We start from the raw sequence: 25,454 nt of genomic DNA on the forward strand, positions 1-25,454 counted from the left end.
TAGCTTAACACAGCAGCATTTTTATTGCTTTAGAAGGTTTCTCTACAGCAGATATTCTATTGCACAGCTGTTTGATTTTGGCATTTTAGAAAATTTCAGAAGATGCTTATTCCAGAGTAAAAAGACATTCTATAGTTGAAAGCAAAGGAGCTCAGACTTCAGGAGTAGGGACAGTTGGTTTTTCAGTGCAGCAGTTGCATTTGGTTATTCTTATGGCCGATTTCCAGAGAACATTTTGAAATCTAGATAGTATGAAAACTTCACCCCTTTAGGAGCCTGAGTGAGAAGACATACTCAGGACAGTTATAGAGAGCTAGAAGTTGAAGCAACCCTTTTGGCTTAAGCAAGGGGGGCTGGCATTCCAAATGTTGGCTGGGAACATGTTTGCCAATTCTGTAAGCTTAGTAAACCCAGGAGACAGGCACCCACTGGGGAGAACTGCAAGCTTGGTCAAAGGCTTCTTGTAATTTCTTAAGAGTTTCATCAACACTATTATTCACCAAAGAGAGATCAAAGTAATGAGCATACTGACTACGGATGGCCTCAGAGTCCTTCTGCAGTTGCTGTAGGGCTTCAGTCTGCAAAGAAGAAAGCCATGGGTAAAGCAGCAGTCCCAAATCACAGCAGCCAAGCAAAGATTTAAACAAGTATTGTTTATATTAACTGGTTCCCCGTCCAATTTGTTCCATGATGGGTGATCCATCCGGTGGTCTGTTATCTGCTAGATAACCAATTAAGAACACTACATACTAATGCTTTCCAAAGGGGTTGAGAACCACTATACTAAAGAATGTCAAACTAACCCTAATTACCTAGCACAGCGTTCACTAGCATCATCCACTAAGTTTTAGCCCTTTGTTCATGGGAAAGCCATTTTAGCAACTACAATTTAGAGCTACAATCCAAGGATAAGAAAGGTTATTGACAGTCTCAAGCTTCTGGCTCCTAAGGTCAGTTAACTACATAAAGGCAAATATATAGAGAAATACATACCATAGTGGTGGTGGGGATATTTGTAACTTATTACAGCGAAGTACCATAATATAGAATTCTTAGAAATAGATGAAGTCACTAATTCAATGGAAACATGAGCTAAGGATATGGCCAGATACACAAGCAATACAAATAATGTTTTATATGTGTGGCAGTCTTATTTGCCTTTGATCTCCAGACTGGCCTTGAGCTCCTGATCCTCTTTCGCCTCTCGATTGCTGGAATTGTGACTCTCAATAGTAAGAAACAATCTATTTTTTCTTTTTCTTTCTTTTTGTGTGTGTGTGTGTGTGTGTGTGTGATGGTTTTGGTATTTCTTGAGACAGGGTTTCTCTGTGTAGCCCTGGCTGTCCTAGAACTCACTCTGGAGACCAGGCTGGCCTCGAACTCAGAAATCCACCTGTCTCTGCCTCCCAGAGTGCTGGGATTACAGGTGTGCGCCACCACCACCCAGCTCAATCCTTTATAGTAAAAGTGAAATAACCATTCTTCTAAAATGTTAACCAATTCCTTAAAAATTGTTATTTACAAGCAGGCTCCTTTCCCACTGTAACCACACTGCACGGGTTGTAGATCTAATACCACCTCTGTCCTTTACCTCTCTCTGCTTGCTTGATCTGAGTATATATCATTATCAGAATTATTTAACTGTCCATCTCGGCCATTAGAACTGTATCATTCTGGACTATGAGTAGACTTGAAATCTTAAATAACTCATCTCTTGAATAGCTCTTGAATGAGTAAAATATGCATGCCCTTTATCTTCTTGGCCTTGGAAAAACAGTTAGTTGACAATGACCTAGAAGGTATGGACCTCCATTTTGACCCCTTTCCCACCTGAGTGCCCTGGTCAGTAGGTGCAATGAACACAATAAAAGGTGAAAGCTCAGCTGTCCGAATAGTCTTCAGGGTCTAGGAAAAAGGAAGAAAAGGAGAAACAACCCAGTTATCTGTCAGAATGTATTCCTTCTAATAAGTGTTAAATCCCAATACCAATTCCGTTGTATCATGCTGACCCCACTAAAACTTTAGGAAGCAGGCATGAGCTCCCGGAAGATTTCCAACTCTACTTTTCATCACCCACTTCCCTCATTACATGGCTGAAACCATTGCTCCTGCCCTTTTATGCCTACCCACCTGGGGCTCAATGTCGAGGATGGCAATCTTGTCCTGCTTATGAATCTGGTGCACTGTTTCAAATTTGGTGCCAAACATGTTGCCCTGATAGCTGCCAAACTCCAAGAATTCATTGGCAGAGATGTTCTTTGTCATCTCCTCTGTTGAGATGAAGTGATACTCCTTCCCATCTTCCTCACTCTTCTTTGGTGGCCGTGTTGTATCTGTGTATAAGAACTCAAATCCTTGATGAGCTCTTGGCCCTTGCTATCTTTTAGTGTCTTGGCCCAAAGTGTCTATATGGAAACCCATCTTTGGGGCAGATAATATAATGGAGATGGTTTTCTCATGAACTGAAGGATTGATGCTGGAAGGTAGTACAGATAAAATATCCCCACCTACCCATCTCTCCAGCACTGTTTTGTTTTTGTGACATGGAAAGAACACAATGGTTTGGTTTAAACATTCTGTAAAAAGTGAAAATGTTGGGACTGGTCATTTCTTAGCATTTGTCACAGAAGGCTCATAACCTGCCTGTAACCACATGGTTCCAGGAAAGAACTGACTCCTATAAATTGTATTCTGACCTCCCTCTATACACATGCTATGAAATGAGTGTGTGTGCGCGCGCGCACACACACACACACACACACACAAACGTTGTGACATGAGTACACACACTACATAATAATACTGTATAATAATACTGAATAATAAATAATTCTTTGGGTTTTTTGTTGTTTTTGTTTTTGATTTGGTTTTTTTGAGACAGGGTTTCTCTATGTAGCCCTGGCTGTCCTGAACTCACTCTGTAGACTAGGCTGGCCTCAAACTCAGAAATCCGCCTGCCTCTGCCTCCCAGAGTTCTGGCCACCACCGCCCGGCTTAAATAATTCTTTTAAAAAGAGATAAATTATATTCCCAGCCTCTTTTTATCCTTTGATGAACCATCTCCTTTACCTTCCACAGTAGTCACTTGTCCCTAAAATGACTCCTTCCCCTCAACTTGCACATTGAAAAGCCTGGCAAGGAGTGTGTGTGTGTGTGTGTGTGTGGTGTGTACATGCGCGCACACATGTGATGCACATGAAAGGAAGAAAGAGGTCAACCTATGGGAGTCAGTTCTACTACCATGTGGGTTCTGGGGATTAAATTCATGTGTCAGGGTTAGCAGCCATCTCATCACCCAGTATGTAGTATTACATTTTCAAATATTTAGTGTTTTCGTGTATGTGTCTTTCCTCCTTCCCTCCCCCCCTCCTTCCCTCCCTTCCTTCTTTCCTTCCTTCCTTTCTAGGCTCTTCAATGTAGATTCCAAAGACTGAAATCAGGACCTCATACTTTCCACTTTACTGACAGTTATCTCCCCAGCCCCCCAAATTTTCAGTTTTCATGATTAAATGTTTGAAATAAAACAAGAACAAGACCATGTGACATTTCAGAAAAACACTGATTCTAAATTTTCTAACAGGGCATATCTGCCTGACCCTTAGGCCTAATGTTCCCCTCCAAGGCATCTGAGAAATACTTACATGGGGCAGGGTATACAAACTTCTCTGGATTCTGACTGAGCAGACCATTCTTAATATGGCTACGACCCACCCCACTGGCTCCTGTGTGAGGATAAAGAAAGGTTTCCATCACTTTTACTCAGAAACACTGGTGGGGATAAGACAAGGAATGGGAGATGGATTTCTATATCCCAGTGCTCAAATAGTTTGGTATTGTAACAAGCCTGCAAATGAGTCATTAGAGTTGTCAAGATTTGGGGCCACCAAATAGCTTCAATTCTGTTGTATCCATTTGAGTGAGAACATAATTGCTATTTTGACAGAGGAATTAGCTACTGGGGAGTTTTCTTTTTATTTTCTAAGCCATCCAAACAGGTAGACAAAGAGCAAACCTAATATAAAAGGATTATGTACTAAAAGCAGTAGAAAAACTTGCAATATGAAGTGGATCCAGATAGATTACTTGTAGGATCCAGAAGTTCTTTATAACTACTTTGTGAAGTATCTAAGAGACCACACTCCACATCTTCCTTACTGCCTTTCCTGAAGAAGAGTGGACACATAACATGGGATTGGAAATAAAGGCAGAATTGTGCTCTTGAATTAGCAAATTGGTGAGGGGCAATGAAAAGATACCAATCAACACCAGGGTCTTCCTCTTGAATGCAGGGAGCAGAACAACTTCCTCATAGGAAACAACATCCAACTGGTCAAAAACTAGAGACAAAGAAAATCAAACCATATTAATTTTCAGAGGTGGGGTGATAAAGCACTGGCTGCGGTTAAGGAGCTGACACACTTGATCCAGTAAGAAGGGAAGGCTGGCCAGGTGGTGGCGATGTGTGCCTTTAATTCCAGCACTTGGTATGCAGAGGCAGGTGGATTTCTGAGTTTGAGGCCAGGTTAGTCTACAGAGTAAGTTCCAAGACAGCCAGGGCTACACAGAGAAACCCTGTCTCAAAAAACCAAAAAGGACAAGGAGGAGGAGCAGGAGGAGGAGGAAGAAGGAGGAGGAGGAGGTAAGGTTGGGTGTGGTGGTATATGTCTATAATCCTAGCTCTGGGCTCTGTCTACAAAAAGTAAATAAAATGCAGGGAGAGAGACCATGGACATGAAATCAGAGGGGGGGGGGGTCTCTGGGAGGGACGTTGGACATTTTTAAGTGCTGAAAAGTGGTACATAATAAAGTAAAGCAGAAAGTACTTCCTATGAAAATTCTGAGGAAAGGATTGACATGAGCCCATTTTAATTCTGAATGAATTATCTAAAATGTTGGGTAAGAAAAAAACTGCAGGGGCTAGACTTTAAGTAGTGAGACCAGACACACCAAACTCCAGCTTCATTCCGTGCCTGTCTATGTTGTAAAAAAAAAAAAAAAAAAAAAAAAAAAAAAAAAAAAAAAAAAAAAAAAAAAAATCAAGTGGAATCCAAACTTACCAAGGAATAAAGAATGTTTTACTAATTGAATATGCTAGCACAATGGCTGTACCAGCTACAGGAGGTGCTGATAACAAACTGAAGAACAGATGCATGTACTCCTTTTCATCTATGACTTGATTTTCTCGGCATCCCCCATCTGAACTTTTCACATGGCTCTGTAGGCTAGTCCTTAGGATTCTGATTTTATGTGCTTTTTTATAATTCTATATTCTTCTCTGCATCCCTTTGACCTGACCTTTTCAGTCTCTTGCAGTCTCAGTATTGTAATGGTTCTCTATCCCCAACACAGATTCCATCTCTCTAGAACATTTAACTTTATTGTCTCATAGGCACTTAGAGCTCAATAACATCAACATCATCACTGTAATCCTTCTAACATCCCTTATTTTGGAGAACAGAACCAATATTGACCCAACCATTCAAGATGGAAAAGAGGCTATTAGGTAAACCCTCCTCTACTCCTTCACAGATGCTTTGGCTGTGGTAGCTTCAGGTTCTTTGATTTGTCCATGCATCTGTCATTATCTCTGAATGCTCCCAACAGGATGTAAACATTGAATAAATTGTAGATTGGTATTCATTTATTATCAGCAACCCACTGAAATTCAGCCCTCCATATTCATGAGCCCTGTATCCTCAGATTCAATCAACCACAAATTGAAATATTTGAAAAATTTTGCATCTATATTAAACATATACAGACTTTCTCTATTATTCCATAAACAATGTATTATGATTATTTTACAGCATTTTCATTGTATTAGAAAAATCAAGATTTTCTTTTTCAGTCAGAGTCTCACTATGCAATTCTGCCTTGTTTAAAATTTGCACAGGAGAATATAAATAAGTCCTATATAAATTCTACACCCTTTTTTTGAGGGTGTTGAGCATCTGTTGATTTTGATAACCACTGGGTACTGGAACCAGTCCACTGTAGATACTGAAGTTGGTGATCAGCAGAATAAAGATAAGTATGGAGAAAAGTCTGGAAAACTTGATCAGTTAGTTACTTGAGAGGTGAGGTGATGAGTAGGTGTGGACAGACCACTAGCTTTCCTGAACATGCAATGGCATTCTCTCTCTGACAGCAGTAAATTTATGAATAAAATGAGTAAGAGAAAGCCAAAAGAAATGGCACATTTTCTATATACTATACATCCCACTACATACTGCATCCTCACTTCTTCTGTTTAAAGAGGTGGAGAAACACTAATGCTACTTGGACTCTTGAGGAAGGGGATATAGAAAACTTACTGGAACTGTGCTTAGCCAGGTACTTATCTTTATACTTCTTCTTCTTCCCAAAGGGACTACAACTTGGAGCTTCACTTGGAGCAGATTGAGCCACACTTGCCACTCTCCTGGGAAGAACAGATGACCAAAATTCAGTAGGTCCTCAGTGTAAAAGCCCGTGACAGACTAGGCTACCTCTTTTTTCTGTAGTTAAGTTTTAAGACTGACCCTCTTCCCTGACTCTAAAATTCTTCAGGCAGAGATGCCCTCACCCACTTCCCTTCCTTTCTTCTTTATAATTTTATGTGATTACTTAGGCACCTGGAATTGTGAATGTTTTCAGTAAGAAAAAGTAATTTCCTCCCTTTAGTGTAACCTGACCATTCTTCCACCTTTGAGGTGAGACCTGGAAAATTGGGCTAACACTCAGTTCATCATAAGAAATATATTATCTACAACAACCCTACTCTACAAATAAAACACACAGAATCACATATATGACTCAAACAATAGCTTCAATAACAATACCACCTGTTATTGTGTAATCTATATCAATGTTTCTATGAATCATCTTTTGTTTTTACTCAGGATCTTACTATATAGCCCAGGTGGCTTTGAACTTGCCTCAGCCTTCTGAGCACTCTGAACTACAGGCCTGAGCTACAATATCTGACTCTCACTTAAAAAATACATGTTGTAGTCTTCTAAATTGATTTCATGCCTCATTAGTAAGCCTCAGTTTTACTTTGTGCTCTCCTGAGTCTTTCTCAGCTATCTGCATTTCCTGATCCTACTACGTTCTTCACCAGGTGTTTGCTCTAAAAATGGCCCAGAAGTTACAGGCAGCATGCACCAAAATCTTCCAGGTCTGCACTGTATTTCTTCTGTTGTTGTAATGGTAAACATTTATTTATACAAAGCACATCTCATGGTTAGATGCTATTTACAATAATTAGAAATAAGCTCAAGCAGAACTCTAACTTCAAAATAAAGGTCTGTATATGTTTGCAGGGCTTACCATTTGGCATTGGGTTGTACTAGCATACTTAGGAATTTGCATATTAAGAATATATATTAATATATTAATGTTATATATATGTGTGTGTGTGTGTATTATATATATTCAACTGCTAATGAAAAAAGAGGCCATGGATTTTGAAGAGAGCAAAGAAGGATATGTAAGAAGTTTAGAAGGAAGAAAGGGAAGGGAGAAATGATGTAATTATATTATAATCTCAAAAAATAAAAGAAATAGTTCTGGTACAGGAACTAACACTCTTTGAGGCTGTCATGGTATTTTCTACAAGGTAGTCAACAATGAATATGGATTTTTCTACCACTCTATGGTCATGTGTGGCAGCCTTGCACTAATTCAGCAATCTGACTGGAGGACAAGAATCTGCATAAAGGACACATACTTAAAATGTAACTGTTTTCAGAAGTTTTCTTAGAAACAGTACTGAGTGATTAAAGGGATACAGGAAACAAGGAAGAGAGCTCTGTCACTAGTAAGAGTGTTTAAGGAAACAGGCCAATAAAAGGCTCCTTTCCCTGAAACAAATGGTCTTTCAATGAACCATATCAACTCCTGTGGACCCTTTCTCATCTATTATGTAAAGAAAACTAGAACATATGTTTATGAGATATGGAAAATATACACAAGACAGCAGATTTCGGAAGCTAAGCAATTAGCTACTACAGGGGCTTTCCACCAGCACAAACATGCTCACCATTCCTGTAGCTCAGGAGAAGGGATCAATCCTGCAGACTCTTTGGAGGAGCCCTCCACACGCCCCTGCCACCAATTGCTGTCATCTTTGTTAATTATCTGGATAATGTCTCCAGTAACAAACTTCAGTCCTGCCTCCTTGCAAGGGATAAGATTGTCTTTTTGGGGATCGTAGTCAAACTGTGCTCTCATGAACATCTATAAAAGGCAAAAAGGACCTCAGGAAAAACACTGTACTGTTTATGTACATTAGAGCATGTACATAAAACGTCCCACTATAAGGAAATGGGAAATGAACAAGAATGAGGCAAAAATGGTAGGCATGTACCCACACATGTGCAGCTGGATTGTTCAAGTGTTCTTAAGTATATACTGTTGTGTTTGCAGAAGAATCAAAGCTGATCCTTTTAACAAGAAGGCTTTCTCATGAAATGCCTTTCTGGGTCACCATGTTGCTAGCTATTGAATCTAAGTTGTCCATCTCAGAGTAGAGAGCTGCTACCATCCATCTGAAATGGATGTTTCCTTGACAAGATACTCTCAAAAATATGGTAAAGTTGATAAACCTTTCTCTATAGGACAGTCTAGCAATATGAATGTGTCCATCATCTTCAAATGTTGACATTCTTTGCCCTACCTTCTATCAAACTATGTATTTCTCTTACATAAATCATGCTTATGTGGATAAGCATGTTTATCACAGCATTATTTGTAAAGTATTGAAAACAATTTAATTTCATAAGACATTTTTATTTATCTATGATAAATGTTTAAGTATCTGCTAAGTATATTACCACATAACATGAAATCCCAATTTGTAAAAGAATATCTAATGCCGTTGGCAATCCTGCTAACATTATGTGAAATAAGAACATTAATAAACAAAATAATTAATAAACAAAATACCTAGAATGGCCAAAATTAAAAAGAAATGTTTATCATAGGGAAAAATGACTAGAGGAAATTATACCAGAATTTAATACAGATCTGGAAATGTAAACTGAAATAAACACTATCCTCTCAAGTTGCTTTAAGTCAGAATGTTTTATCACTGCAACAGAAAGAAAATTCAAGCACTGGTTATTTGTGGTAATAACATTAAGGAGCATAAATATAGCTCAAACAAATAAGGGAAGAAATAACAAGGAACAGAAAGAATTTTAGCCCATTCACTCCTTTAATCTCAGCAGGCAGTCTCTATGAGTTCAAGATCAACTTGGTCTACATAGTGAGTTACTACATAGTAAGACCCTGACTCCATAAACAAAAACAAATGCAAAACAATTTACTAATAAAGATCCCAAACATATGTAAACGTTTTTAATAGGATATTGTGATAATTAGGCATGGTTGTACACTCATGTAACCCGCAGATAGGGAAACACAGATGAATCTCAGAAACTTGCTGACCATTCAGCCTAACTGAAATGGTGAGCTTCAGGTTCAGTGAGAAACTGTATGTCAAGGGAATAAGACAGTTGAGTGGAAGAGCAGGATACCCAGTGTCATCCTCTATCCTGGAGAGTACACAAAACCCTATACACATGTATTTATTTTCATTTCTGTTTTTAGTCACATGTGTTCAGTTGCCTGTGGAGGACAGAAGGCAACACATCCCCTAGATCTAGTGTTATCGACCACTGTAAAGTACCTGATGTGGGTACTGTCAATCAAATTCATGCCCTCTGAAAGAGCAGCAAATTTTCTTAATCATGAAACATCTCTCCAGCCCAAGGCTTGGTATTTTAAAAAACTTTTTGCACATTCATTTGCCAAGGTCCTGTCCCATCTATTCCTCTGCTACTGATAACCTGTTCCTATCACTTCCAATATTGTCTTCTTCCTCAAAGAAAAAGGAATAAAGGGCTGAGGAGACTGGTCAGTTGAATTGGTAAAATACTTGCCTTGTATGTACTTTGCAATTGAGTTTGATCTTCAGAATTCACATTAAAAAGTTAAGCCTAGTGGCTCAGAGCTGGGAAGGCAGAGACAGGAGGATCCCTGAAGATCACTAGCTAACCAACCTAATCTAATTGATGAGATCCAGCTAGGGTGGGTGAGATGGAACTTTGTCTTAAAAAAAAAAAAAAAAGATGGGGACTGAGTGAGGTAGCTCAGCTGATAAAATATCTACCACACGACCATGAGAACCTGAGTTCAGATCCCCAGAATATATTAAAAAAAAAGCTGGGCACAATGTGTTGCCTATAATTCCAGTATTGGAGAAGAGGGTCAGGGAGAAGAAATGGGTGAATCCCTGAAGCTCTCTGGCAAACCATGCTAGCCAAATCAATGAATTTCAGGTTCTCTGAGAGACACCTCTCAAAAAATAAAGGAAAAGTAAGGTTAATATCAACCTCTGGCCTCCACACTCATATACACACATGTGCATATGCGTAAACACATCTACACTCATAAGAATATCCCAAGAAACACACAAAGATGGATGACGCCCAAGGTTGTCCTATGCCCTCTACACAAATGCACTTGAACACACATGAACAAGCACACAAGCACACACAGACACAAGGAAAATAGAGAGAAAATAAAGGAGATGACAGATAAGACAACAGGATAATAAGATCCCAAGCCAAGCAACTAAACACCTGTGAGAGATTGAGAATTTAAAGATAGAATCATATAATTTTTAATAAAATCTCAAAGAACACAAAACAGCACAACAGAGAAAATGACACTATATACCTGTAGTGCAGGAAGACGACTCTGCTGATTAGGAATGACTTTTAATGAGATCATTCCTTTGGTTTCCTTCTATTAAAAATGAAAAGAAAAATGAGACTGTAATGAAAACTAACCTGGAGGTTTTATAAAGTCAGGCTTTTCACTACAGAACCATCTTTATAGTTTAAGATTTGGCTAGATATTACCTCCTGAACAATGAGATCGTCATGTGCTTCCCACACCAGCATAAATGACGACACAAAAATAATAAAGCAATAGAACATTGCAAATATTTATAGTCACATGTTTCTTTTGGTTTTTGGTTTTTCTATATAGCTGAGGCTGGCCTTAAATTATGGTCCTTCTACCTCAGGCCCCCAAGTCCCACCACAACTAAAAGTAGATACAAGTTTAACTTGTTATTGACCTCCTAAGAGCTTTTATTATAGGCCTGAGCTATATTGCATTCAGCTCAATGATTTATTTTGTAATTTGGTTACCATAACTACAGCTGATCATCTCTTTTTTCTTGCAATTTAAATAATAAAAATATACATAATTATCACATATAAGTGTTTTCAAATTATGTATATATCTTATAATGACTAAACAATTAACATATGCATTACCTCACTACTTATTTTTGCTATGACAATACTTAAGATATATTCTGTTAGCATTTTTCAAGAATATAATCCATAATTATTATACACATTTCCATGATCCCCAACCATCCCCAGCCCCTGATCAGCACCATTTCACTCTCTATTTCTACAGGTTTGCCTTTCTGGATTCTACATATATAAGAGTTTATGTGATGACTATCTTTCTGTGTCTGGCTTATTTATATAATGTTCTCCTTGCGCACCCATGTTTTATCAAATAATGGGATTTCCTTCTGGTATAAGATGGGACAGTATTCCATAGTATGTATATGCCACTTATTTTTAGTCCATTTGGGAAGAAGGTTCACAGGAAGTTACCTGAGTGTTGACTCATTCCTTGTTCAAAGCCCGGGAGAGCAGAATTAGCATTAAAATAGAAGCAGCCCCAGGGCTATCCACAACACTTGGGACCAATGACTCCATAGCCTGGCTATGATGGATTGTGCTGCAGTAACTGAGCAGATTTTTAAAAGGTTGGTCAGTAGTTTTTTGTTTCTTTTGCCCAGTTTCCTATTTGTTTTTGTCTTTAAACTGAAATTTAGATTTCCCTAGAATTATTAGCTCTTTTCTGATGTACTTTTTTTTTTTTTTTTTTTTTTAGCTTATGCTCATTGACAAGTAGCCCAATGTCAGAGGCCCACTTTAAGGGCTGATTTTCTGACATCACTCCTGGTACTGTGATATTACTGGGAAACCCAGTAATACTTAGGTAGCACATTCAAAAAGGGAATTTGAAAAGTTTCATGAAGGACATATTCACACAAGTATACATATCCTCAGGAAGAATTCTCTCCCTAGTTGGACCTTTTGAGGATGCCCACACCTGTGTGAAATTGGTACCTACAGGAGAAGGTTTGTCAAGTAAGAGTAAGGACATAACGGCCTTTACTAACTGCTTGCTGAATCTACTGAATGAATCCCAACTGATATAAAAATTAAAAGCAGCCTACTGAGACATAAGACAGAGTTAAGAAAGATGGCAAAGTATCAGGAGGGGCAAACAGGAGAGGCAGCATAAACACCAAGCACAATGTTGTGCATAATGGATTTTGAGACTACAGACTGAGAAAAGATAATCCACCTGCTCAAAGCCATAGAGCAAAAATAAAGCAAAGCAGGGATTCAGAAATACCAATATATACCACAATTTCCAGATACCCAGGGCAATATTCTTGTCATTTTATGAGATTGATGCTCTCAAGTTACTGGCCCTGCTTTGCAGTTTTACTAAATGAAAGCAGAGAAATATTTCTTAGACAGAATATCAGAGGATCAGAAGTGATAACCACCCTCTCAATAAGATAGCCATGCTTTTGCAGAGAAATGAGATACAGTGACACCAGTGCCCATATACCCTTCATGAACATAGAAGACAGTATTTGTCTGGTGCAGAGAATACCCACCATTGCCTTCTGCAGTTGATCTACTGAGTGATTAGTCACATTTGTGCCATTGATTTCTAGGATCTCATCCCCAACATGAAGGGAGCCTGCCATTAAAGAAACAAACAAACAAAAAAACTCAATGCATAAAAGAATAAAAATTCTAACAAGAGCTGTTAGTATAGCTCAAGAATACCACATAACCAAAACTACAATTTAAGGCATTTTGTAAAATAAATAAAATTCAAATATTAGAAGTACTCAACCAGGAGAGATAAAAACAAATTTGGTTCTGAATCTATCTAGCACAGTTCAATACTGCATCATCCTTTTTGATTTCAGTTATCCAAGAGCTGTGTAAAAGCATCTCATCCTTGCATTCCTGGAATTAGAATAGCTGCCAACCCCAGGAGATGTGGACACATGTATACATTAAAAAGAACAACAAAGTCAGGGAAAAAGATCTCAGTGCTCCCCATTATTCAGTAAGTTCAATGTTTCTTTGTTAAACATGTGTTCTTAGATGGTTAGTCAATGTTAAAATTCTATGTGAAGGATGGTTACTAAATTCATATCATGTTACCTTGGATGAATAGAAACATAGTGAAACACAAAAGGGTAGGACATAATGAAGAAGGAGACTCACTGGAGTAGCCATAACCCCAACATTGAGAATAGTTTATAGTTTCTAATACCATATAGGTTATTACCAGCTGCTGAAAATGTTATATTTTAATTTATTATTCTGTTCTCTCATTGCTCCCTATATTATATTTTAGTAAATGATAAATCTGAAAATTGTTAGCACCCTAACATTAGGGAAATACAATAATTAATTATACCTACTTAAATTTGGTTTTCTCATTCAAGCTGTTAGCTTCAGGAAGGTAGAGATACAGCTTTCTTTACTGTTACATATCAGTCTTATGTAATGGGTACATGTAGTAATATACTTATTAATTAAAAAGGAAAGTATGTATGAGAAGATGCAGAGGAGCTGGGCAGTAGTGGTGTATGACTTTAATTCTAGCACTTAGGAGGCAGAGACAGGCATATCTTTGGTATCAGCAGAGAAATCCTATTCGGGGTAGGGGTAGGGGGAAGGTTCTTAACATGCAATTATCTAGAGTCAGGTGGTTTTGTTTGTTTGGTTTGGTTTTTTTGAGACAGGGTTTCTCTGTGTAGCCCTGGCTGTCCTGGGACTAGCTTTGTAGGCTAGGCTGGCCTCAAACTCAAGAGACCTACCTGCCTGCCTCTGGTTCCTGAGTTTTGGGATTAGGGCATGTGCCCCCATGCCTGGTTTAAAGGGTCAATTTTTAAGCCAAAGAATCTCTTGGCACGCTCATGAAAATGCTATCAGTTTTTAAGACCATAAGCTCCTTGTCCCAAACCACTGAACAGAGAGTAAATAATTAATCCCAGGGTAAAATTAGACTTAGGACCCCTCCTCCCTGCCAGAGTACCTTGTCTATGAATCATACCACCATGGAGAATTCTGGCCACAGTACATGACTGCTTTTCATTCAGCTTCAAAGTGATTCCCTGGAATAAAGGCAATGAAAAAGTAAACTTTGTTGTAAGTCCTTTCTGAGAACATCTTTAAAGCATCTTAAGGAAATTTTGCAGGGAAAACCATTTTCATCTATATCATGGGCAGTTCTCAAGTAGAAAAAGCAGGAAGCATGCTCTGAAAGGAGCTTGAAAGGGGGACAAAGAAACACAGCAGTGAAGTTGACAGTTTGTACAATTCCATGAGTGGCCTTTGGCATATATTCTTATGGTCCAATGACTACATCAGTAGAGTGTAAGTGATAAAGGACAATAGGACAAGAGATTACCATGGGCTCTTCTGTGATCTTCTCAAATTGTATGAGCCGAACTCTCCGTGCCTCCTGCCCTTTGACATGGGTAGGGCTACCTGGAGCAGTGGACCCATTAGTGTACATGTCCTCAGTGGCAACATTTGACTGGTTCATTGAAGTCTGTCAAATAACAGATTAATAGATAAAATAAGCAGTAAAACCCCATAGCCATTCAACAATCTGTAATAAGAATCCAAAAAGCTTTGAAAACCCAGTTATTTTATAAGGTTGACATCTACTCTCTTTTGAATCTATGTGAAGCTGTTTGTAAAAGTTCCTTATTCAATTTAATACACACATTTTATGAGGTCATTGCAGATAAACAAATTACTTATTAAAAATATTCTGAGGGATTAAGAGATAGCTCAGAGGTTAACAGCATTGGCTGTTCTTTGTGAGAACTTGGGTTCAATTTTCAGCATTCACATGGCAGCTCACAACTGTCTGTAACATCATCAGTCCCAGGAGATCTGATGTCCTCCTCTTACCTTTGTTGACACAGCATGCATGTTGCAATCAGACATACATGCAGGCAAAACCATACAGTGGCAGGCACTTTAGACAGTTCAAGACTTAATTACTCTCTTTCTTGGCATGATAAGCAGTATGAGGTAAATCAAGAAAAGATACAGGAAAATGGATTTTAATCTGACTCATACCTCAGTTTACATATAAAACTCAGTTATAGATGGGTTACAGATACAAATGTGAAAGGTAAAGCAGATAAAGTCTGAAAAGAAAACATACTTTCAATACCTTGGGGTAGTCAAAATATTTTATAATACATGACATGAAAACTTCTAGCTATAAAATAAAATCTGAAAAGATAAATGCCATAAAAATTTAAGAAACATGTTCACCAAAAGATTCTACTGAGTTATGTAAAATGTTAGCCAACAAGACACAAAGATCAATAACCAGAAAATTAAAGGATCGATTTTACCAAACATAATATCTTTCATCAAAATAAACTCATACAAAAGCAGATGCTAGACATTCATAACTCAAGGCCAGCCTGAGCTGCAGAGAAAAAACTTGAGTAAAAAAATGCCCTCTTTTGTCCAAATAGAACCACAAACATGAACAAGCAGAACTTAGTGGTAGATGCCTATAATCCCAGCATTTGAAGGGGGAGGGGCTTGGCTCCAGCTTGTACGGCATAGTTCAAGGCCATCTTGGGCTGCAAAAAAAGACCCTGTCTCAAAACAAAAAACAAACAAACAAAAAAAGCAGGTGCATAAGAGATAAGCACAGTACTCCCTCTACTTAGGAGCCAGAGGCAGGAGAATGGCTTGAGTCAGCCTAGGAATTTGAGACCAAGTTGGACAACACAATGACACCTCATCTCAACAAACAAGAAACTGGAAAGACATGTTAAGGACTGAGAGTAAAAGGTCGCAATGTAACAAAGGACTTGTATCCAGAATATACTGAATAACAAGATGATAAAAGTTCAATGAAAAAAACAAAAGATTTGAACAGATTACTCATTAGAAAAGATATATGACTCACAGTAACCAAGAAAGTATAGATTAAATTAGAACCACAAATGCCAAGAGTGGTAATACATGCCTGTTATACCAGCACTCCAGAGGCAGAGACAAGGAGGCTACTGCAGGTTCAAGACAAGCCTCAACTACACAGAGAGTTCCAGCCAGCCAGATTTACACAGAAGATCCTGTCTTAAAAAATAAACAAATGCCGGGCGGTGGTGGCGCACACCTGTAATCCCAGCACTCTGGGAGGCAGAGGCAGGCGAATTTCTGAGTTTGAAGCCAGCCTGGTCTTCAGAGTGAGTTACAGGACAGCCAGGGCTATACAGAGAAACCCTGTCTTGGAGAAACCCTGTCTCGAAAAAAACCAAATCCAACTCCCCCCAAAAATAAATAAACAAATACCCAAAACAACAGCATGACTAAGCATGCCTACTACAAGGTCTGAAATAAAATACCCATCTATTCTATGGTCCAGAAATCCTACTTTTAAGGATTCATCCAATATGAAAGAAAACATTTGTCCACACAGAAGCTTGTATACAGATGTATATATCAGTGTTATGTTCTCAATAGTCCACACAAAAGGAAACAACAAAGTTGTTGAAACACAGGACAATACACAAGCCAGTTGTCCATGCATTCAAGAGCTCAAACTACAAAACAATAGGAATGAATTCAGAAACTTGTTGAATAAAGGAAGTCCTATTAAAAAAGAATATGTACAATGATAAAATTTATGTGAGATTTTTAGAACAAACAAAACTGATGTAAATAATAAAAACAAAAGTTGTCTTGAGGGGAAAGGACAAACATGAGAGAATTAGTATATTCAAGATCTTTGCCCTTTTAATGTATGCAAATTTTACCTTAAAATATAACCATAAACAAATATTGAACTCTATGCAGTAATATACACACTGAAGTTCTTTGGGGTAAAGTATTCTAAGTGGATAGATGGATAGTTTTAGGTACATATGTGTTAAGGAAAACAAAGCAATGTCAATTATAGAAGCCAAATGATAGAAAGTTTTGTATATTTTTATATATTTTATGTATCTTGTATATTTTCAAGTTTGAATTTTTCCAAGTAATATTGGTGAAGAATGTCATTACTAGAGTAAAAAGAGGACCTGGAGAGAGATTGCTCAGTGGTTAACAGTATTTGTTGCTCTTACAGAGAAACCAGAACCCACATGATGGCTCATAACCACCTGTAACTCCAGTTCTAGAGCATCTGATGCCCTTTTCTGGCCTCTGTGGACACTAGACACACAGGTGAAAACATCCAAACCCATAAACTAGAAATAAATACTTTTTAAAAGTGGGAAAATGAAAAGGGAGCTGTAAGACTGTTTGCTGCGCAAGAACAAATACCTGAATTTAAATCCTCACCACTCATATAAAAAGCCCAGTGTGTTACATCAATATCTGGGGCAAAGGCAAGAGGACTAGCAGTGCTTACTGGCCACCAGTATAGCTCTAGGTTCCTTGGGACTCTGACTCAAGAACATAAGATAGAAAATGATAGGACACATGTCCTATGTTAGTGCATGATTGTACACATTGTAAACATACAGCACACACATACATACACACACACAATTTTTTAAAGAATAAAAAGGCAGGGGCTGGAGAGACGGCTCAGCAATTAAGAGCACTGTCTGCTCTCCCGAAGAGTTCAATTCCCAGCAACCACATGGTGGCTCACAACCATCTGTAATGGGATCTGATGCCCTCTTCTGGTATGTCTGAGGACAGCTATAGTGTACTCACATATAATAAATACATACATAAATAAATAAATAAATAAATAAATAAATAAATAAATAAATCTTTTAAAAAAAAGAATAAACAGGCAAGCCATTGAGTCTAGATAGGTACATAAACTTAGGAAATCATATTGGGGTCTCTCCACTAGGACAGGAGGCCATTGATTGGAGCAAGGGCAACTTATTAATAACTATATCACCCCACTGTGTCAACAGACCTAGAGGGAGGGTATCATATATCCATGAAGAAACCCTGATGGCCTCAATCTTGTATAGATCTTGCAGTATTGTGGAGTTTTTTCCCTTGTTTGTTTTCTTGTGTGTGTGTGTTTTGGTTTTCTTTTCTTTTCTTTTTTCTTTTTGAGACAGTGTTTCTCTATGTAATCCTGGCTATGCTGGAACTCACACTGTGTAGACCAGGCTGGCCTCCAACTCAGAGATCTGTCTGCCTGTTTCTTGAGTGCCAGGATTAAAGGTGTGTGCCACCACCAACCAGCATTGCTTTTTAATGTCATAAAACTTAAAGTTTAGGGGGCTGGAGAGATGGCTCAGTGGTTAAGAGCACTGGCTGCTCTTCCGAAGGTCCTGAGTTCAATTCTCAGCAACCACATGGTGGCTCACAACCATCTGTAATGAGATCTGATGCCTTCTTCTGGTGTGTCTGAAGACAGCTACAGTGTACTTACATATAATAATAAATAGATCTTTGGGCCAGAGCGAGTAGGGTTGGAGTGAGCAGAGGTCCTGAGTTCAATTCCCAGCAATCACATGATGGCTCACAACCATCTGTACAGCTACAGTGTACTCATATACATAAAATAATAAAATAAAAAACTTAATGTTTGGATTATTTGAGAATAATATAAAGACAATTTGCCTTTCTTACCCACAAATGTTTGTTCATAAAATAATAAATCAAAACCTACACAGCAAGCCAGAGGAGGAAGAACTAGTGTGAACTGGGTATTTGGGTACAAACTGAAAATGGAGAGCAGCTATATACTATCTACACACTGGGACACTGGGGAGATGTAGAAGGTTTTCTCAATAGGCAGAGTTGTGAAAAATATATCTTGCCAATTAATTTTTCTGGAGGAAAGAGTCTTGAGTAGGAATGCCTCCCCATGGGCACAGAAGAGGGGAAAGATGACAGACAAGGAGATCTGGCCTAGAAACTTAAGGAGAAAAGTATGTCTTATAACAGGTGTGCTTTCCACAAAGACCTTTTAATTTACTGCTTCCTAAAGGGGAAATTTGAAATGTAAATAAAGAATATATCTAATAAAAAAAATTACTGCTTCCTTTCTAACTGAAAAAACATTGAGGACTAACATAGTGTCACTTACTGTGTAACTTCCAGATAAGGAAGTGTTGAGAAACTGCCTTGTTTAGTAGCTAAAATGTCCCAAAACTCATGACTATCACATGACATTTATGTTGTAACAAAAATGTTGAAAAGGGTTTGTAATTTGAAAAATAACTTAGAATACCTGGCAACACAGAATTTCACAAAATTCCCAGGTACTCTACCACAAACAACTCAATGACACTACAGTCACTACATGGGAAGACACCATGTACCCATGACTAGGAAGTTCTCAGGTAATTTTGAAACCATCTATTTATGTGGAAAAATAAAACAATTTGAACACAATTATGCAGCTTCACCAAAAATAGTGAAAAAATGAATGTATTCACATTTACTTAGAACGCACAATGTCTGAAAAAGGAACAGTGGTTATTTCTAGGAAGGGGGAAATTGGTTGGCTACAAGACAGAGCAAAGAGGAAATTGCCTTCATGGGTTAACTTTACTCACCATATCTTCCAAATTGTGTACTATGTGTTTAAGTTATTTATAGAAAATAATTTAGCAAAAAATATTAAATAGAACTTAAAAACTTGGGACACACTTTTTAACAGAAAAACACAGTCTGGGTTAGATTCCTGGCTCTTTTATGAATGGCTGATAACTTTGGATCCTTGACCTTTTTGTATTTCTGTTTCTTCAACTGCAAAAATGAGGATGGTAAGTTAGGGACTTTACTGGGTTGCAAGCTTAACTTAACTTAGAAGCACTGGGTAAATGTGAGCTGTGGTTACTATGTTACCGTACAGCTCTCTGTTGAGAATGCTGACATACTAACAATACCAAAAGATTCCACTAAAGAAAATGCTCAGCATTCAAATCCCCCCCATGTATCCCTTCATTTTTATGTCACAATGATTACTTTCTATTCAGAAAAATGTAAGTCTACTGTTCCCACCAAGTTCTCAAAAACACATTCCTTTCTATAACTGGCAAGATGAAATTTTCTGACTTGAGTAGGATTTCCAGTTAAGTTGGCAGCCTGAGTACTTATGTGGATCTCCTCCTCTCTCAGTCCTTAGTCTATTATATGACTCTATCAATTAGCTCCACTTTGAAGGCAAGAAGGACAGAGGGGCCAGATCAGTAGGATCCAGCTCAGAACTTTCCCAGAGGACAGCTTTTCTTGTCTCATTGGCCATAGCTGCAGAACACAGCCCCACAAGAGTTGCAAAAAAGGCCAGAAAATAAGAATTTGGTTGGACATCTTGCCATCCCAAACAATATCAAAGATCTGGGAAATGCGAAACATTAGTTCAGTAACTAATTACAACAATATAAACACCACTTACTGTCATTTACATTTTAGAATCCACCCACAGACAAACCTTGAAACAGTTATAAAGAATACATTATAAATGCAAGCACCGTGACAAGATATCTATGTGATAGAGGCTAAGAAGTTTAAAGAAATGAAGAAAGTGCCTAATCTTGTCCCCTTAGAAAAGTGAGCATCAGCCAGGCGGTGGTGGCACATGACTTGGGAGGCAGAAACATAGATTTCTGAGTTCGAGGCCAGCCTGGTTTACAGAGTGACTTTCAGGACAGCCAGGGCTACACAGAGAAACCCTGTCTCAAAAAAAAAAAAAAAAAAGAAGGAGGAGGAGGAGGAGGAAGAGGACGACAAGGAGGACGAGGACAAGGAGGAGGAGGAGGGTAGTATCTGCACTACTTGAACAGCAAATCAAAAAATATATAATTTTTTTCTTGCCTCCCCCCTCACCCCCACCCCCCCATCCCCCCATCCCCCCACCCCCGGGTTTTCAAGACAGGGTTTCTCTGTATAGCCCTGGCTGTCCCGGGAATTAGCTCTATAGACCAGGCTGGCTTCAAAGTGAAACTCACAAAGAGCAGCCTACATCTGCCCTCCCCCCACCCAAGCTGGGATTAAAGGTGTGGCAATGTTCAACTATACATTTCTTTATTTTTGACTACCTAACTTTGATTTTTTTTTTTTTTTTTTTTTAGTTAGGAAAAAACCAAGAGACTTAGTCAAAGTGACCCAGCTATCATGTTCTCCACTTCTGCCTAGGACCAGCGGATGGTGTCAGCTGCCAATAGCCCTGTGCTAGGTATTATATTTCTCATATATAAGTGGTTTCACTCACCTGGTCTATGCAAGTTATAAAAATACCTCTTGGGCGGTGGTGGCGCACACCTTTAATCCCAGCACTTGGGAGGCTGAAGCAGGCAGATTTCTGAGTTTGAGGCCAGCCTGGTCTACAGAGTAAGTTCCAGGGCAGCCAGGGCTACACAGAGAAACCCTGTCTGGGAGTAAGGGGAAGTACCTTTTTACATTTTGACATTTTAAAAATTGCAAACATGCTGGGCGGTGGTGGCGCATGCCTGTAATCCCAGCACTCTGGGAGGCAGAGGCAGGCGGATTTTTGAGTTCAAGGCCAGCCTGGTCTTCAGAGTGAGTACCAGGACAGCCAGGGCTACACAGAGAAACCCTGTCTCGAAAAAAACCAAAAATCCAAAAATTGCAAACATGATGGAAGAGCATAAGCCTATGAGTAGCTAAACTAATTTTGAAAGAGAAGAAAATAAAAAATATCAGCTTAACCAGTTTAAAAATGTATTATACAGTTTCAACAAAGTCTTATTTATAAACTAGGTATGGTAACATAACTGTAATCCTAGCACATGGGAGGATAAGTCTGAGGGCAACCTGCAATACAGAGTTTGCAACAGTCTTGGGCTGCAAGATAGTTGGTATCATGTTGTCTTCTTGAACTCTGAATTCTGTACTTGTATTTTAACTAAATCCTGGAGTCTAAGCCTTATAAATTATTTTAGTGAAAATGGTTTCTAAGCCCTATTTTTTCCTTCAAATATTGATTACAAAGTAGAGATAAGAATTTAATTTTAGTCAGCTAGGCCTGGTGGTACGAGCTTGTAATCTCAGTTTTCAGGAGGCTGAGACAAGGAGATCTGCCAAGAGCTTGAGGCCAACCTAGGCTATACAGTGAGATTCCATTTAAAAACAAAACAGAACAAACAACAACAACTGCCAGTCATGGTAAGATTAAAGGCATGCTTTTAATCGTAGCACTCTGGAGGCAGAGGCAGGTAGATCTCTTTGAATTTGAAGTTATCTTGGTCTACACAGTTAATTCCAGGCCAGCCAAGGCTACATAGTGAGACCATGTCTTTAAAAAACATATATAATAAAAACAAAGAGAATGGTTTAACTTAATGATGTTTTATACACAGTCCCAACATTGGTTGAATGGCTATGCAAGAACCAAGAGCAAAGTATTTGGAAATACAGTCTGGTTTTTGAGGTAGAATGGAGCTGCTTGAGTTTCAGTTGGAAGAAGCCTATGTATCCAGAGTGTACTATGCAGATAAAGCAAATCAGCCAAAGACCTTTAACCATGTGGCCTTTGGATTGATAGATGTATTAGTGCCTGACAAACAAAGTTCTAGTTAATGTATGATTTTTAAGACAATACCTGCCAGAAAATCATGATTCTTGAGCCCTTCTGTAGCTCCAGTTCTTATCATTTATAGTTAAATAGTTTTAATCTCTATACTTCCTTGGGGAATTGTTGGTTTTCTCATGGCTTTTCTAACTTTTTTGTTATAGTTTTTCCCTCTTACAAAGTATAACAGATGCCCATGTGAAGAATGGATATTTGTGGTTTAGTCAGGGGCTACACAAGGCTGGCAGGTGATAGCAAGGAGCTCCCAGGCTCTTCTGAATTTAGAGTCATTCATTTCCTGGGACTGGGCATTCGATGTTCACCATGTGGAAGCAGTTGGCAATGAGCCTAACAGTAGGCTGAACAAATGTTTGTTCATTCCTGTGCTCAGTAGTTCACTGTCACTTTGTTCTGAAGCCAATTGGTTTAAATGAAAAAGTCAACTGTAGTTGCCCCTGCTCTATTCACCCCCACTTCTCCTGCCAATTTTTTTAATCTACTTTTTTTATTTCAACTTCCTTTGAGAAACTGTCTCTGCCCTTTGAACTGTGTAGCAGATGTTTCCTCTGAAGGAGGTGTAGGGGGTTATGAAGCACTGTGAAGTGCCCAGCATTGCTGAAGCCTGCACTTTGTAGAATCCAGGATTTAAGGGGCAAAACATAACAGCCTGTGCAGAGACATTCTATACATTCCATGTACAATAGCAGAAAACAAGTCTTGGGTGAGTCAGTAGGGAGCATGATCAGTGAGTCTGCTCTTGATTATCATTCTACCAGAGAAAGAGCTCCTTCTTAGGTCTGGTTGTTTCATTTGAAGAGGAAATTTCCATTCAAGGTCTGTGTTTTCAGAGAATTTAAACTAAAAAAATAAAGTACATTTTCAAATTATTTAGTCTTTGCCCCTGTTTTCTCAGTACCTAGAATAGTCTGTTAAGTCTTTTTCATTCTCTGTCCTTCCCTTCTAGGATATTTATGATTTTTCAAAACCAGAAAGACCTAGGTACCTTACAGATAGGAATCTGGTTTCATTGTGGCCTTAGTAGATTAGAATTTTATCACATTAACTTCTGCTCTTTGCATTTTACTTGTCTACCTTAAATAAGATACTGAACTAGAACATCAGGAACAGATGTTTCCTTCAGCAGTTATGACACTTTTCGGGGAGGTCTGGTAATTTCTTGCTGTAAAAAATAAATCCATCTCATTGTGACACTAAAAATGTTCTGATGTCTGACATGTTAGCCCATACCTATAGTGCCTATAAACTCAGAAGTCTGAGGCAGGAGAATTGCAAGGAATTCAAGGCCAGTTGGGGCAATAGAGTAAGCTACCAAGCTAGCCTGAGCTAGTGTGAGACCATGTCTCAAAAGAAGAAACAAACAGATAAACAAAATCAAAATGTCCTCCTACCTCCCAGCAGGAGAGATAAAATATGCTGACATTTAATTCGTGCACAGTTTCTTCCCCTAAGCAGTGAATTGCTATGTCAGTGTTACTAAAAGAGGACTTAGGGTATGTTGAATAGAAAGGCAAGATTAAATAACCATACTTGCAAAACTGGCTTGGGGAAGGGAAATGACACTAGAGACAAGGAAAAGGAAACAGAGCTCCAGAATTGGGGAACCAGAATACAACTATCATAATATGGATTTTTTCTTACCAATTATTCACTTTTTCTTTTTTTTTCCTTTTATCTAAAAAGAAATTTATCAAAACACACAATAGCTACCATTCCTGCAAAGGTTTTGGATTTATTTTCCTCAGTTTTGTCTAGGATCATCTTTGGACATTTTGTGTAAGTAATGTATATTGTTTAATAGCTCTACCTTCCTATCACAAAGCCATCTTCATTGTATCACAAGCAGCACCATAAATCTCCCAGGAGAAGGGATTAGAGAGTAAGGGAGCAGGAGCGGTAAGTGGTTCGACATTTATTATATGTTACACAGAATATAATCACAACCACCTCTGGAGGCCTTTCTGACACAGAAGATTAGTAACTGTTTACTGTCTTAACACTGAAGTCTACCTTAGTTTACAGCGTAGCTCAAGGAGACCTACTGAAATGAAATGCAGAGGGACATGAGTGAGCTTTTTAGAGCACGAAGTTGGTTTTCACAACCATGTCTGTGAAACTGAACACAAGTGCTCAACAACAACCAGGCAGATCTACTATTGGATGTGTTCTTTAAAGTCTTATTTTTCTTCTTCAGGTCTGTTACTCGACTTCCATCCAAGAACAAGTTTTCTTTGACCTCAAGTATTCATTTAGTCCGGGCCTGTCCGGATTTTCACCTAGGAGGGCTGCTCCAGGCGACTATCCACCACACCCAGATCTCAGCAGGAACCGAGCCCAGTGCTAAGGCCTCCACCCTGGGGCAGGACACTCAAGATCTGGCCATCCGGGGGACAGAGCGCTTGGGAACAAGGCCATGAATAGGAAAAATCCAGCAGCAGATGGAAAGGCCTGGAGCCTAGACCCAACCCGAACCCTGAGGACCCCAGGGGTCCCGCTAACCTCAGGCCGATTGCGCTTCTGTAGTAAGTGCTCCAGGTAGAGGTCCGAGAGTGCGGTGCGCATGCTGTTCCCTCCCTCGCCTTCGCTCGACTTCAGTGTCATCTCTCAGGAGCAGAGACAACCAGACGTAGTAGCCGCAGAGCTTTGAGCCCAGGAATAGCAATTTGGGGAACTGCGGCCTGTTCAGAGGTGTGCTAGACTGAAGCGGCAGAGGAGGCAGTGATCCAGAGCTGCGCTAGGAGCTAGGGAGGGCCAAGCAGAGC

The 25,454-nt window shown here is 38.9% G+C and overlaps 1 protein-coding gene across 1 annotated transcript; it reads right to left on the reverse strand.

The window, feature by feature from the left end:
- On the reverse strand, positions 1–25,454 carry Mpp1 (MAGUK p55 scaffold protein 1). Its single transcript, XM_052171796.1, has 12 exons — positions 25,192–25,454; positions 14,590–14,733; positions 14,215–14,293; positions 12,773–12,858; positions 10,726–10,794; positions 8,024–8,220; positions 6,315–6,421; positions 4,257–4,337; positions 3,642–3,722; positions 2,131–2,333; positions 1,831–1,905; positions 1–578 (listed from the first exon to the last, which is right to left on the reverse strand). Exons 1-12 carry the CDS (start codon positions 25,291–25,293, stop codon positions 402–404), a joined length of 1,401 nt encoding a protein of 466 aa, XP_052027756.1. The 5' UTR covers positions 25,294–25,454; the 3' UTR covers positions 1–401.

This window comes from Apodemus sylvaticus, chromosome X (genome assembly GCF_947179515.1).
Source record: "Apodemus sylvaticus chromosome X, mApoSyl1.1, whole genome shotgun sequence".
Classification (NCBI taxonomy): Eukaryota; Metazoa; Chordata; class Mammalia; order Rodentia; family Muridae; genus Apodemus; species Apodemus sylvaticus.